At 43.5% G+C, this 15458-nt stretch overlaps 2 protein-coding genes across 4 annotated transcripts in view; one reads left to right on the plus strand and one right to left on the minus strand.

The window, feature by feature from the left end:
- The first annotated feature begins 1526 nt into the window (after nt 1-1526).
- Nucleotides 1527-8111, plus strand: slc6a1l (solute carrier family 6 member 1, like). Of its 2 annotated transcripts, XM_086060268.1 has the most exons (15): nt 1527-1760; nt 3503-3843; nt 3906-4037; nt 4144-4244; nt 4320-4429; nt 4772-4904; nt 5126-5260; nt 5711-5814; nt 5882-6006; nt 6075-6187; nt 6250-6381; nt 6440-6542; nt 6608-6708; nt 7448-7615; nt 7722-8102. In XM_086060268.1, the coding sequence occupies exons 2-15, from the start codon at nt 3603-3605 to the stop codon at nt 7815-7817; spliced, it is 1794 nt and encodes a 597-aa protein (XP_085916394.1). In that variant the 5' UTR covers nt 1527-1760; nt 3503-3602; the 3' UTR covers nt 7818-8102. The 2 variants fall into 2 exon arrangements, with proteins under 2 accessions (XP_085916394.1, XP_085916395.1); XM_086060269.1 differs by lacking the exon at nt 1527-1760 and having other exon boundaries at nt 3588-3843; nt 7722-8111.
- Nucleotides 8112-8356: 245 nt separating this feature from the next.
- The window catches only part of iqsec3a (IQ motif and Sec7 domain ArfGEF 3a), a 44336-nt gene continuing 37234 nt past the window's right edge, over nt 8357-15458 (minus strand). The window contains exons 9-14 of one of the 2 annotated variants that reach the window (XM_086060265.1): nt 14656-14781; nt 13699-13798; nt 13464-13622; nt 13125-13214; nt 12715-12758; nt 8357-10557 (exon numbers count right to left, since the gene is read on the minus strand). In XM_086060265.1, coding sequence (XP_085916391.1) covers nt 10051-10557; nt 12715-12758; nt 13125-13214; nt 13464-13622; nt 13699-13798; nt 14656-14781 — 1026 coding nt within the window. In that variant the 3' untranslated portion in view covers nt 8357-10050. The remainder of the gene's footprint in view (nt 10558-12714; nt 12759-13124; nt 13215-13463; nt 13623-13698; nt 13799-14655; nt 14782-15458) is intronic. The other variant, XM_086060266.1, reaches the window with a different exon arrangement.

The following is a 15458-nucleotide window of genomic DNA, read 5'->3' on the forward strand; positions in this document are numbered from 1 at the left end:
TTAAAGTCAAAGTGACGACTGCCGTCTTGTGATGTCAGCAATTACAAACTTTTATTTTCCACAGTCACCCAATTGTCAAGTGGCAACATTCAGACAGGGACATTTGGCACCGCGAGGGGACTGTCTGTTTCTCGCTGTCAGATTTCCTGGCTTCTTCTCTGGCATGGAGGATAAACGACGGCCATTAATACAAATACAGTGGCGCCTTGAGATACAAGTGACCCAACGTACCATTCTTTCAGAAACAGACACAAACCGTGGGGAAACACATGTACAATACTCACAGGTATAGCCAAGTTGGATAGCTCGACCACAAAAGAAATGTCATCTAGACGTTGGTGGCACCATGCAAATCCGTTCAATTAATCAATTATTTAATGGAAAATGTGATAAATAATTCACTCTAAAAAGAAAGCCCTTCTCAGAGGTATATAGTCATTATCTTCTACAAAAAAAACTACTATTACTGCGATTTTCTGCAGTTATGACCATCACGTTTATGTATATCCATCTGTCTGTATCATACTGCCCCCAGGTGAGCACAACAGAAAGAGCAGCACAACCTCCATTGACTTGAAGCAAAAAATAATAATAATTACATTCTAATTTATCATGTCATCACTTTGTTTTTATAAATTAAAGTTTTCTTGTGCTAATTTCCTTGTGAGAAAACATGACTTTTTTTTTGTAGAACAGATTAATGACATTTCCAGTCATTTCAATGGGGAAAGATGGTTTGAGATGCAATTGTTTTGAATTGTAAGTATAATGGGACAGATTAAACTTGTATCAATGCAATACTTTAGAGCCTGAGCTGCAGCAGTAGACCAATACTATCTCCACGTGCACTTCAAAGCCCAGAGGTGATTTTGAAAGGCGCGTTTAGAGTTATCGTCAGTTCGAAGGGGATTTCCAAATACATTGTGTTGGAATATGGCAACATACGAAAACAAAAGGAAAACATGAATTTGTCAAACTTAAGCGCTCTCGCCATTAACTGCTGCCTTCAAGGCCCTCGATATATCATGGCGCACGATTCGAAAAACACACCTTGGGCTCCTCTGGGAAGACTTTCAACAGTGTTTTTGTAACGAGAGTGTGGGAATTTTCATTCTGTTGCTTCCCAGTCTCTGTTCAAGCTCATCACATTTTATGGTGTTCCCATCAAAACAGCTCCCGTAGTGATGGCCACAGCGGAGCTCAGAAGGTACTGAACTGGATCAAATAAATAAACTGATTAAATTAAATTATACATATAAATATATACAAATTAGATTCTGTGGACCAACCTTTAAATTAGGTGGTGTGTCCCAAAACTTTTGGCTGGATACAGTATATGCTTACTTTGTTGTCTGGTTCATGAATTCATTTCCCAAACTTTTCCCGAGATGGGCGCCTTTTCTTTTGGGGATACTGGCAAGTGTCAAACCCACACACACATATCATATGCACACATCACACACAATGTGTCACCGCTGTGCGTGTGCGTTCGGCATATCCCATATGGCCTGAGGAGGTCCGGGGCACTGAGCTGTAATCAAAGCAGGCACACAGGTCGAACTTTATTAGCAGCCACTCGATAGCTGCGGCTAACAAGGACAAGCACCAGTGCGCCGGCAGAAAGAGTGAGTGGAGAATGTCGGCGAGGTCTTCTCAGGAAGCGCAGAGCCTCCCATGGGCCTGAGACGGCAGCCCAAATTGACACTTGTACCTTTGGATCAAGTTGAGGTGAAGAAGTTGATGAGGTGGGCATCTTGCAGGTAGGCTCTTCTTCCCCTTGTCATATTGCACGGCTGAGAAAGAGAGCTTACGTTAACGGAGAGGAGTAATAATTATCTTATCTTTTTTTTTTTAATGACGTGAAATCAAAATGTGATTCATTTTACTGTGAGAAGTCACTTTACAAAAGAATGCAGGTTCCTTTTGATCCAAATTGATTTTACTTTTCAGTCCAGTTACTTTTTAGAAAGTCATCTAAATTTCAAGTGTGCATCATCTGCATCACTGCACAATGTCTTTTCATAAGCATCAATCAGCACCAAGCTATAAATATTGCATCCATGTGATTGCACATTCGCTGCAGTGATCAAATGAAAAGTGGCAATGTGAACATTTTCTAGGCCAATCAATCGCCAGCAAATGCTTTCCTCTCAGTGTGCCAACTTCTTGATCGTATGAGGTCATCCGGACGTGGAACACAAGATATTGCAGTTGGCTATTTGAGATAGTTGCCACGTTTTTTTTTGTTTAAAAAAAAAAATGTTTAATTGAACTTTTCAGTCACATAGGATAGGATACATAAACATAGCACTCTTAGGCTGTGGACCAGGGGTGGCCAAGTTCGGTCCTCGAGAGCCACCACCCAGCCTGTTTTCCATGTTTCTCTCCACTAACACACCTGATTCATGATCAGGATCGTTATCAGGCTTCTACAAAGCTTGCAGATGATCATTAGATTCAGCTGTGCTGAAGGAGGGAGACATGGAAAACAGGCTGGATAGGGGCTCTCGAGGACCGAACTTGGCCACCCCTGCTGTAGACAATCTCAATGCCCCCCCCCCCCCCAAAAAAAAATAATTGTGAATAGGCCCACCGTAATGGGTAACCCTTCACAGCTTGACACTACTGTAAATGAATTAAAACACTCCAATAACAGAAACATAGTCCAGTCTGATAGGGGGGGGGGGCATCATGTAACTGCACAAAGCAAGCCAATTAGTCAGGGATATCAGGGAAATAAATGTTCCTAACATAAGAAAGAAAACGTGTCCATCTAGCATTGAATACATTCAGAGAGTCCCTAAACGTGTATTGGATCTTCTCCAAATGTAAACAGTGCAGGACCGATTTAAGCCACATAGCATTGGAGTTGGAGGAGCTGACGATTTCCATCTAAGTAGGATCAATCGTCTTGCCAGTAAAGTAACAAAAGCAATCATGTCTTGATTAATTTTGGATAATTTTAGTGCTGCTAGGGATGTTCCAAATAATGCAACAAAAGAATCTGGTTTGACCAGTGAGCCACACGCTTTTGAAATTGTATGGAAAACTTCCACCCAAAAACTATACAAAGACGTGCAAGACATCAACATGTGAGTGTGATTAGCTGGAGATTGATTACACCGCACACAGTTTGAGTTGACATTTTCATATATTTTGGACAACCTGTATTTAGTCCAATGAGCCCCGTGAACCATTTTGCACTGAATAAGAGCATGTTGTGCATATATCGAGGAGGCATGTACTCGTTTAAGTGCAGACCCCCAGAGCGAATCCAGTATCTCCTCACCCAATTCCTGCTCCCGCAAGAGATAGTCACCATGTTTTGTGCTACATTTAGCATTTTTTTTTTAAACTGCTATTGATCAGAGTAAGCAACATTGTTTCCTATGCAAGTCAGCAGGCAAACTCGAGCATTAGACTGGAACAACAAGTCATCATCTGTAAACCACAGAATAAATGGTTCATAGCTCTTCTGCATATTTGCATCTGTCCACCAAAGAACCAAAAGCCAGCGTGAGAAGATCTCCCAGGTCAGGACTTTGTCACAGCTCGAGTCTTGAGAGCGCCAAAGGTTCCACTCTCTCAGAGGCGGTTCCACCATGGGCAAGACCGGACAGAGTACGGTGGACTTGAACTCCCCAAGTGAGGTCAAGCAAGCGGTTCCCTTTGAGGAAATGGAGCATGCGGCACCCACCGTGGATCAAGAGAAACAAAAAGAGGAGCCCCCCGACCGAGGGAGCTGGAAGGGCAAATTTGACTTCCTGCTGTCGTGCGTGGGCTACGCCATCGGCTTGGGAAATGTCTGGAGGTTCCCGTATTTGTGTGGCAAGAATGGCGGAGGTAGGTTCTTATGCACCGAGAGCCCGATTTGACACAACTGATTCATGGTCATTCCCATCAAGGTGCATTCCTGATCCCATACTTTATGACGCTGGTGTTTGCCGGGATACCGCTCTTCTTACTGGAGACGTCTCTTGGGCAGTTCACCTCAGTGGGAGGTCTGGGAGTGTGGAAGCTCATGCCTATGATGAAGGGTAAATACCTCGAAGTGAACATTCCTTGAAGTAATTGGTAGAGAGAAGTGAAAAAGGTCAAGGTGGCACTTAGCAGACATGCTGATTGCTTCTGTTGTGCCTGCAGGTGTCGGTCTGGCCTCGGTGGTGTTGTCCTTCTGGCTCAACATCTACTACATCATCATCATAGCCTGGGCCCTCTACTACTTGTTCAACTCCTTTAGTTCGGTATGTTCGAGGCAAGACCTCCGCCAAGGCTTGTGTTGTCCAGATTCGGAGCTTCTTCTGTTTCTGTGTGTGCAGGAGCTGCCCTGGCAAAACTGCGACAATGCCTGGAACACCGATAAGTGTTTCTGCAACTACAGCCTGAAGGACACTACCAACCTGACCAGTGCTGTCACAGAATTCTGGGAGTGAGTCTAATGCCTTCTCCATCACTGGCCTAGCGGTCAAGCCGGCATTTATTGCTCTTTTCTTTTCAAAGAGATTCGGCCAAAGTGCTTTGCGCATTCAGATAATAAGTCTGTGAATGTCAGTGTCTGGGACTGCAACAATTGCTTCAAAGGGCATATGGGCAACGGGTCTTGGGTTTTAAATTTCACATTACGGTCATCACAGCTCCTTACACACAGGCGGCGTTTCGCCTGATACCCGGTGACGCCGCGGGTCAACTTCAAACCCTCATCCCGTCTTGCACACAAGACAGGGAACAGTTCTGGGAGTAACTCAAACATCACTTCTGTGTGTCTTGGCAGGCGTAACATGCACCAGCTGTCCAGTGGGCTGGAGGAGCCCGGCGAGCTCCGTTGGCCCCTGGTGGGCACCCTGGCGCTCGCTTGGGTTCTCGTCTATTTTTCAATCTGGAAGGGAGTGGAGTGGACGGGGAAGGTCAGAATTTTTTGGGGATGATTGGTAAATTGACTAACAGGCGCAAATGAAGCTAAGTGATCTGAGATTCTTATCTTTGCTTATTGGAGGATTAACTTTGACAAATGTTGAAAACAAGATGGACAAAAAGATCACAAGTGTTAATAATGGAGATGAGATAGAGGCAAATTTCAGACTCGGCTAAGTGATCCACAAATTTCCCGTTTTTTTCTTCAATTTAGGTGGTGTATTTCTCAGCTACCTATCCCTACTTTATGCTCTTCATCCTGTTCTTCCGTGGGGTCACCCTCCCGGGAGCCATCGACGGCATCCGCTTCTACATCACCCCGGACTTCAATAAGCTCGTCAGCTCAGAGGTGAAATGTGCAAAATAGTCAGAAACACGCCACAATTCAATTTCAAGAGTTGAATTATGGAAAGAAATTAAGGAGATATTTGTGGTTGTATATTTGGGTAAAAAGATAATATTTGTTTGTTTTGTATGTGTGTGTGTGTACTGTAATAACAAAAAAATTAACCAAAAATAGGGAGATGTAGGCTTTTCAGTCGGTATCGCTTTTTGTTGGACAACAATGATTATTTTGGGGGTTTCAGAAGAAAATAAAAAATTCCCAAAATTTGTTGATACGTTAGGGTAAATATTTCTTGTTTTTTGTCCCGATTAAAAAAGATTTTTTTTTAAATTGGAGCTTCATGTTTTGTATGGACTGCGGTGATTTCAGGGGGGTTTTGGATAGTAAAAATAAAATAAAAATACAAATTGTGACAATGCGAGGTTGTTTTCCGGATATCTTTACATGTCACAGGTGTGGCTGGACGCGGCCACTCAAATCTTCTTCTCCTACGGCCTTGGCCTGGGCTCGCTCATCGCACTGGGAAGCTACAACAACTACAATAACGACGTCTACAAGTAAGTGCGGCCCCATCACAAGCTTAAAGCACGTTGGCCATTTTGATTGGACTGTCGTCCATTTCAGGGACTCCATCATTGTGTGTTGCATCAACTCCTGCACCAGCATGTTCGCCGGCTTCGTCATCTTCTCTATTGTGGGCTTCATGTCGCACATCACCAAGACGCCTGTTCAGGAGTTAGCCGCTTCGGGTATTCAATTGACATGTTGGACTGGTACAGTACAGGGTGGCAATATTGGAATATTTTTGAAACTGTAGGTCCTGGCTTGGCGTTTTTGGCATACCCTCAGGCGGTCACGCAGCTGCCCATGTCGTCTCTGTGGGCCATCCTCTTCTTCTCCATGCTAATGATGCTGGGCTTGGACAGCCAGGTACACGCGACACAGCATGCAAACAAAACGATACACTAATGAGCCTTGTCGCGTCCAATCAGTTCTGCACGGTGGAAGGTTTCATCACCGCTCTGATGGACGAGTATCCCTTCTTGCTGAGGAAGAGGAAGAAGGTGTTCATCCTGGTCGTCTGCTTCGTGTCCTTCATCATCGGGTTCTCCAACATCACGCAGGTACACCACATGACAAAACAATTCCGGTACGTGCTACATCTGCCGCCGTGTCTTCCAGGGTGGCCTGTACGTGTTCAAGCTGTTTGATTATTACTCAGCCAGCGGAATGTGCCTCCTCTACCTTGTCTTCTTTGAGACCGTCTCCATCGCCTGGTTTTACGGTAGGAAGCGTTCGTGCCGTTTACGACGACTCGTCTTTTTACCTGACGTGGATTTGTCGGCGCAGGAGCCGAGAGATTCTACAAGGACATTGAGGACATGATCGGCTACCGACCCTGCATTTGGTGGAAGCTCTGTTGGAAGTTTTTCACGCCGCTAATCTGCCTGGTAGGCCGACTGGAAACTATTTCATTGACTCGAACTCTGTGACACCAATCTGTCACTGTCGTGGTGTCACTCAATCAAATTGGTGTCAATCATTATGTCTATGTCTAGTACTGTTGTGGTAAAGGGACAACAACAACAAACAGCTGGATAGATCCCAGAAAACATGCTGAGAATATTCAAGTATTGTTATCAATTATACACTTTTCTTTTTTCTTTTTAATTTATTCACTGCCAGCCATTTTAACATTAAGCAACCCACTTCGCTCCCGGCTGTTTTACTGGATTTTGACCCACAGAATATTGTGTTCTATTGCTATAAAAACACACCAAAACAAGAAGAAGTAGAAAAAAAGTATATTTGTATCTGTTTCCGTTTTGCAGCAATTAGCATTAGAATATAGCTAAGTTTCATCAATATTTACAAACCTATTGAAAACAGTGGGGAAAAGAGCTTGCTGCAACATGGCTCTGGCTGATCGCTTATACTCTCTTCAGGTCAGAGGCTGCATCAAAGCATTCTGTAAGCGCTAGCATATTTATTTTTTCTTAAACGTAGAAATACGTTTTTGGGACCATGGCAATATTTCAAATAGAACATATTTAACGTTTTTGGGAGCAAATGAGTTAAAGAATTTCAAACTCGATTAGAAAGCACTGGGATGCTAGTAAGGTGATAATGTCATCGGCATGTGTTAGCATACTTCACATCCCCTTAAAATTAAAATATATTTTATTTCAGGGTGTGTTTACCTTCAGTGCTGTGGAGATGACGCCCTTGACTCTGGGCAAGTACGTGTACCCCGTGTGGGGCCAAACCATTGGCTGGTTCATGGCTTTGTCCTCCATGGTGCTCATCCCGGGCTACATCATCTACATGCTGTGCACCACGCCGGGATGCATCAAGGAGGTACAGCTTCACCTTCGCCCTCTTTCTCTCTCTTTCCCCTACTTGGAAATGACGCATGCAGGGAGTTTAATAGAAACAATAAATATTGCTCTTTTGTGACCTTCAGCGCTGGAAGAGGATGACGACCTCGCAGCAGGAAGATAAGCCATCGGGTCACCATGTTTTTACACACACTGGGAATGTTGGTGAAGCTCTCGTCTAGCCCCCTTGTGTCATCCCTAAAATAATAATCACCCTGTCGGGACAGATTTAGTGACATCTGACACTTGGATGTAGCACTTTGCTGTATTTTACTAGAACATTTCACAGCAAAAAAATAAATAAATAAATAAAAAAGGAAATTGTGTCCATAACTGTAAATGTGAAAAGTTTGTGTATATTTACGTAGGCCATATTGTATTATTGATGAAATTAATGGATTGACGACATTTACAATGGACATTAGACATACAATATATACATTTAATATTATAAGATATACAGGCCAGAAAATGAGTTATACTTGCATATTATAAAATATTACATTAAAATTAGATAAGGATCAAATGGATTGTTAGATTTCTCAAGTGTACCTAATGAAGTGTCTCATGACACTGAGTGTTCCTATAGGTATATACTTTAATTTGAATGAATTCTAATTGAATGCTGATGGAAAATGCACACAATAAGATGAATACATATGTAAATATAATATTTATATTCTCCATTACACCTCCAAGAACCAAGCACAGTAAACACAGATGGACTTGATATGATATTTAATAGTATGTTGATACACTGCAAAGACAGTTCCAGAGAGGAATTCAACCGCGGGAAGTGAATGCTCATTTCTCTCACGCTTCCTTATTTTTCTGTTTCTTTTTTTTAAAATGAAATGTAAATTCCCTAAAATGTTGTCATCATGTCATTGATGAAGCAGTGCACTTGTATATATGGGAGAGCCCTTTGGTCAGTGTCCTGTCGTAGGTGAAAGTCAGTCACTCGTGGGACTCCCTAAATGCTACATTAGTTGCCATGGTAACGTCCCGTACACGCACACACATAGAAAAGCATCTCCCAAGAAAACAACAGTTAAGGAGGGGAAAACAGAACCTGACATTTACCTATTGCAGTGGCCGCTCCACTTGAATGGGGCAATAATCCAATATATTATTATTGTTTGTATTTATTTTTTTACATGACAAAAAGGTGCCCCCTTATTTCCTGTTCATGTGCTCACACACTTAAATTATTCAATCATGCACAAGAACATTCTTGGGGATAACATGCAAAACAAACTAAACAATAAGAACAAACACTTTCTTTGTTTTTCAAGCCAATAAAAATGAATAAACATAGGTGCTTGTTCAGGGGTGTATTTCCTAACTTACTGTTGCCATTTTATACAACTAACGTGTTTTGTCATCTTAAAATGTCTTGAAATAGCAAAAATAGCTGCAAGAATGCTGAAATTATCTCGATACATGAAGCAGGATTCACACATTTCTCATTTGAGAACACAATTTTCTCTTTTTTTTTTTACAGTCCGTGTGATATCTGTGAGTAAAAGAGACGCGCAAAGTTCAAAAGATCAATCTGCTTGGTGGCTGTCAGCTGACTGGTCGAGTCTGGAAGCTAAAGATCACTTGGGTATATATATATATATATATATATGTATTTTTTTTTTTTTTTTTAATGCATAAAAGATGAGGACCAGGGAATCGAATGACCCATTTCAGAGTGAAGGTCACGTGATTATTAAGAGACTGCTTGTCCTTTGCGACATCTTTGGGATGTGATATTTACAATCCACGCTCAGGGAAAAGAGAGATCAGATAATGCCCCAGACCGGTTAGGTTACTGTTATCAGCATTTTCTGTCTCGACAAGCTGTTGTTTATTCATTGTTTTTCGTGCTTTTTGGGGATAAATGTCAGGCTATAAAGATAAACAGGAGATACGAGAAGACAAAAGACGCAGAAAGTGGGTGGCAAACACGCACAAAGGCTTAAATAAATAAACGAGGAAATTCGAGATTCCCTGAAAAAGCGAAGAAGCATCATCGTCCCCTCGAAGAGAAACATGGCGGCCACAGTGCGTCTCGCTTTAAAAGTCTTCTGAATATAAGCAGTCCATTTCCTGGAGAAGCAAAAAGAAAAAGAAAAAAACTAGCCGGCGTGGGAGCAAAGTGTCCAAGAAATGTTTGGAAGTCTTTCTTTCCTGCTTCTTTTTTGGCACAACAGTCGCAGGTTCTTTGTTTATCCACAATTTTAGCTCGAGTTAAAAAGGTTTTGAAAATCAAGTCAAATGTTATCTATACACGACGGTTCTTCTTTTTCAAATCTAAGCATATTTTCTTAAATAAGTGTATGTTTTTTTATTCTTCTGATGATATCTTTCATCTCTAAGTACATTGTGTACCGTTAAATTGAGGAAGTGGTAATAATTCAATTCTATTTACACCATGCTCCGAGAGCCACTAGGGGTCCGGTGAAGACTGAGGCGGGGGTCCGGAGGGATGTACTGGTGCGGGTGGTTGTACGGCGGCGGCGGCGGGGGCAGGGGAGGTTGGTGGCCGTCTCCGCCGCTGCTTTGCGAGGCATCGGGCGAGCGCAGGGGCGTGGACGTGGCCGACTGGCTCAGCTGGTAATGCTGGTAGTAGTGGTGCGGGTGATAGTGGGGGTGGGGTGGCGCGTGGCTGAGGAAGGCCTCCATGCGGGCGTGGCCGCCGTTATCCAGCATGATGACCTTGACGATTTGCTGACACTGGATAAGCGCCTCGGGCCGCAGGTCGGCCACGCTGGCGGCGGACTGGGGGCGTGGCCGGTGGGCCGGTGTGCTGGGGTGTCGGGGCGAGGCGTCGAGCCCCAGGTGCAAGAGCAGCTCCCCCCCGTGGTTAAGAAGACCTGCGCTCTCGGGACTGCTGCTGAGCTGGTACGTCTGAAGCCTGTTGTGAATTGACACCTAGTTTAGAAAACAGCCAAAAGAACAGCATCAAATGTTATCAAGCTGGTTCCTCCGCTACGATCCGTCATGCCCTCTTTATTCTTTTTTTGGGGGGGGTGAAGGTGGTGGTGAAGTCATAACACACACACGCACACACGTGAGGGGGCTTGGTGTGGTCCTCCGAGGATGCTGGAAACAGTGATGAGAGTTGTGCGTGAGGGGTGGGGGAGTGAGCCTGGTGGTTCCAAAGGGGACACTGAGGGCACCTGTATCGCCCTTCCAAACCACTGTGTGGCACTATGGGGGGTGAGGGGGGGGGGAGCCAACACGAGGATACTCGGGGGAGGGATTGGGTAGAGGGAACCAGAACATGTACGGTTGGTAGAAGAGGAGGGGAAGCACACAAGACGTCCAACAAGCAACAAGGCACGATGCACAAGTCACATTATTTTCTGCGCTATTCTTCTCTACTGGATGTGTAGCTCGTCTGTTTACTCCCAAGTAGGGGTTGAACCACTTGCACTTTTTTTGCAGTCCATTATAATCTTTTTATTGACAGCGGTCACCAACCTCTCTTACGCCACAGATCATTTTCACGTCAAATTATGATGAATAAAGTTCTTGTCTGTGCATTATTAACCAAACATTTTTGGCGGCAAAGATGAAGTGTCAGTTCGCACCACTGCTCTCATAGCTGGTCACCAACCAGATGTCCCGCTGTTATTACATTTTAAAGACTAGCGCCAAACAGAATTGCCAAAGCAAGCGATGCTAACCGCGAACCTCATTCACATCCTTCTTGCTTTCACACTCCGGGACGTGTGGCGACATGAACACTGTGTCGCTTTGTTAGTCGTTAGTAGTTTTGTTGCTCCACAGAATGTTCTAGTTCAAAGTGTTAAACGCCGATGGCGAGTCGAAAGTCGATTTGCCAAATAGTCGACAAACTGGTTCAACCCCTACTTTTTAGAATTATCTTTAGAACAAGAATCCTATATCCATATATCCATATCCAGTCTTTAAGCCGACGTTCCTGGTAGTGTTCCGCCAATCTTGGAGCGCTTGATCCATTATGGTTGAGGTAGTCCCTTGGCAGCATCCCCATTATTCTCTTCATGATTTTGAGTGATTCTGACACAATTGACCAGTGTTGAGTCCAATATTGGATTAGCAAGCAGTTTTTTTCTCCTGGTTTTCAGGGACGGTCATTTTGGTGGCTCCTCGTCATTTATTGATCCTTCAGGGTAATAATGCTCAAGATATTTATTGCTGCTTAATCTTCTGTTATATTAGTCTATTTTGATTAGCTTGTTCAAAGTGAATGACTGCCGTTTGGATTACGAGTCAGGTGGACAGCCGCTATTACTTTCCTACAACAAGATGCTTTGAATGGATTCCTTCACAAACCCGTTAATGATCTCCTTTTCCGCCACTTTGTGAACAAACAAGCTGACTGTGTCCGTTTCATCACATCGCATCATTATCGCCGAGTAGCTGTTAGGTGACTTTGCAAGTTTGCATGACAACTTTGACGATTGCGGACGGATGAAAGGATGGAGACTGAAGAGCTGCACTCTGCACTGCGGCGAGGGACCCCCCCTTCCCCCAACCCTCCACCAATACTCCCCTCTCATCTCCTGGAGGAATGCGCTTTGACAGCTAACGTTTCATTCCCACCAGCCGCTGACATTTACTCCAGCCCTTGTGTGGAAGGACAAGAGGACAATCTCCCACAATGAAAATCATTTGAAATCTCAAATGTCAGGTAATTCAAATTACAGGGTTGAAATCAATGGCAAAAAAAAAAGAAGAAGCTCAATATCTAATTAAGCCACCAGGAAGCCAGCCAGCCAAATTACATTCAATGTCAACTTGAGGCTGCGTGCATGTCCTTTGCCTCCGGGGGGCGCACTGGCGCAGAGAAGCGGGACGGCAAAAGGTCATCCTGTGGCTGCAAAGCCTCCTGGGTAACGTAGTTGAGATGGCTTCTGTTTGCACGAGATGCTTTCCCAGTCGTTTGGATGGGTGGAAAATGGGAATCCAAATGCATTTGTTGTTTTTTTCCCCCACGGACTCACTCTTACTTGATGCCTATTTGATCCCGTTTACTCCTCACTACGCTAGCTTGAGCACTTACCTGTTGTAGGTGACGTGGCTTTGTCGTTAAGCACTCACCTCCACGGCATTTTGTCCACTTCTGTCATCCACCTCCTGGTTTCCTAAAGCCACATTGTTACATTATTACCCCAATATGTTGTGTAGTTCCCAACCTTGACTGAGCCAAGGCACATATTTTACATTAGAACAATTGCAAGGCACACTAGCAAACAAAACCTCACAAAAAAACTCAACAGGTTTTAAAAATATAAAGTTTTAAGAAAAATAGCACTCACAGTAATTTATAGATTTATTCATTGTCCTAAACCATTTGTGTTTGATATCATTTTGGGGATGTTATAACATCACCACATCGATGCTAATTTCGACAGCCTGTCTATGGCATTTTGCCTTGAGTGTTAGCATCAAGCTAAAATACTATTTTCTCTTTTAGAATGACTGGTGTAGTATAGCCTCATATTATTTACCTGGCGTGCTGCCATGTTTTCCCCGCACCTCCAGTTGCGTGCCGTTGTTGATCGGTTGCGACTTGGCCCCTTGCTGTTTCTCCAGCTCCCCTAAAGTGAGGGAGAGAGAGCATAAGACACGCACCGCAGCACTCATCATCATCACGGTGGCATTACACAGGCGTCGACATGGACCTCCCACGTCGTCCGATCACGACGTAGCTTTTCATCGTGGTAATTAAACGCCACGGTTGATGCTAATTGCACGTCGCCAGCAATCATGCTGACTATGTAATGTTGCTTCGCTTCAATTTACCAAAACATGCCCCCTTTAGAGTAGCGGGGAAAAAATAATCTTACATTCAATACGTATCTGCTCCATCTCTGAAACCTCTGCGATGGACTCTTTCAGGTCTTCCACAAACTTGAGTAGCTCTTCAGCGCTTTGTGCGCAGAAGTTGAGCACCTGCTTCTTGTCAGAGCCGAACGGCGACAGGATGGTGATGCCGTGAGGGTAGTCTGATGGGGGGGGAATGGTCAAATTCAAAGCAAATTCCAATTAAGTGAGGTTCAAAATGCAAATACGGTGACTCACATTCATTCTCAAATAAGTGGAACTGCATGCCGAGAAGGCCCAACGCTTTGCAGAACGTGTAGGCCGCAGAACTCTTCTTCTTTGGACAAAGCTTTAATATCTATGGATGAACACGCACAAAAAAAAAAAAATACATTAAGGAAAACTATCTGTTAGTTTTTAAAGTGTATTCAAAATATAGAAAATGGATTTGTCTGTCTTTGGCATACATTTATTTCTTGCTTCTGATTGTCCAAATAATAAAAAGTCCTATCATATTGTTACATTAATTTACCCCCCCCAAAAAAATGCTGTAAACAAATGTTTTCAATTAAAAATTTTAAGTCATGAATTCTAAATAATATAATGCAAAATATAATTGTATTGTTACACCTACATGATGTACCTACAAATGAAAGCTTTGTTCCCCTATGAAATGCAATCATTGTGACTTTGTGGTGACATTCCTCCCACTTTGCAGATACGGGCAGTAAACTTATCACCAGAATTCATCCAACTGCTAACTTTTCATGGAAACTATAAATAATTCAGCCCAAAATGTGCCTTTTAACCTCTTTTTTCCTGCAGCCACCAATTAAGAGGACACTACTTTCGTCCTACCCTTTGTGTGAGATCAGCATTTTACATAATGACGGCTGCTGAACGATAACCCGCGACGTGACTCCTAACGAGAACAATAATTATGCCCGACATGAAGTCTTTGATTAGTGCCGTGGCCCGAGTCAAATACTTTTTTCCTGCCGCACCTTCCGGCTGCTCTTCGGGGAGGGTGAGGGGAGACCGATCTTCCCTGCTCTACTTTATTAGAAGAAACACGCAGCGATGTCTGAATTCAAGGAGGTGTCACAACAGTATAAGAAGCTTTAAGGCACACGCTCGACGCAAGAGGGAGGTTTAAACTGTAATTTGTCACGTGAAATGTGGCGGAGTGGAAGTCAGACATGTTTCTTAAGTTACCACGATGAGATCGTTGAAGAGGAAGACTTCTCGCTGGTGCGCCGCCTGCTTCTGGGCCTTGTTGACGTCCGTCACCTCAAAGAGACGACTGCAGCACACCAGTCGTCTGTGAGGCACCGACAGCACCTGCAGACACATTCAGGCAAAACGAATCAATCCCCGCACACCACCGTGGAGACTTAACTTTGTTGTTAAAAGGATAGTGGCTCATTTCTGCTACTTGGTTGGATGAAACCACAGTTGACACTCATTTTTCTTGAGGGGGAAAACCCCCCACCACTCATTTCAGGTCTCTGGATGAAAAGCTTTGTTGTTTTCTCACAGTAAAACAGCAATTAGCAAGATTATGTAGATGGTTGACACGCTGGGCATAAAAATATATTTTGATGAGGATCTGATTCATTTTCATCATTGCAACAACAGCTCTGCCCATCTGTTTGTCACCCTAAAGCGGAAGTAGTCTGCCAATGAACAAAAAGGCAGAAACACACACTTTTTCTTAACAGTTTGGCCTTGAAGGAGGTTTCTGCTAGACTAAATGAACATTCTGCTTATATATACTCATTGTAGGGTTGCTAGAGCAACACTTAGAAGGTGATCGAACCTGATGATGATTGCATTTTATTTAGTAATTTAACCATTTAAAGCACTTGAAGCTCGAGCATTTTAAATTTATTGCACAGTTCAAACAACATTCGATGGCACTTAGATACATAAAGATGAGAAGGGCCAGCTTCCTCTTCTTGCTCTAATCGGATCATGTCGATTGTGGGTTGTGCGGTTCCCGTCACAGTGCTCGATTA

Source organism: Leptonotus elevatus, chromosome 17 (genome assembly GCF_054856555.1).
Source record: "Leptonotus elevatus isolate MCC_2025b chromosome 17, RoL_Lele_1.0, whole genome shotgun sequence".
NCBI lineage: Eukaryota > Metazoa > Chordata > Actinopteri > Syngnathiformes > Syngnathidae > Leptonotus > Leptonotus elevatus.

What these genes read in the sequence shown, in the direction of transcription:
- slc6a1l (XM_086060268.1), top strand. Translation starts at nt 3,603, where the DNA reads ATGGGCAAGACCGGACAGAGTACGGTGGACTTGAACTCCCCAAGTGAG. An exon ending in GCTCATGCCTATGATGAAGG is followed by an intron (nt 4,038 to 4,143) that starts GTAAATACCTCG and finishes TTGTGCCTGCAG; the next exon opens with GTGTCGGTCTGGCCTCGGTG. An exon ending in TCACGCCGCTAATCTGCCTG is followed by an intron (nt 6,709 to 7,447) that starts GTAGGCCGACTG and finishes ATTTTATTTCAG; the next exon opens with GGTGTGTTTACCTTCAGTGC.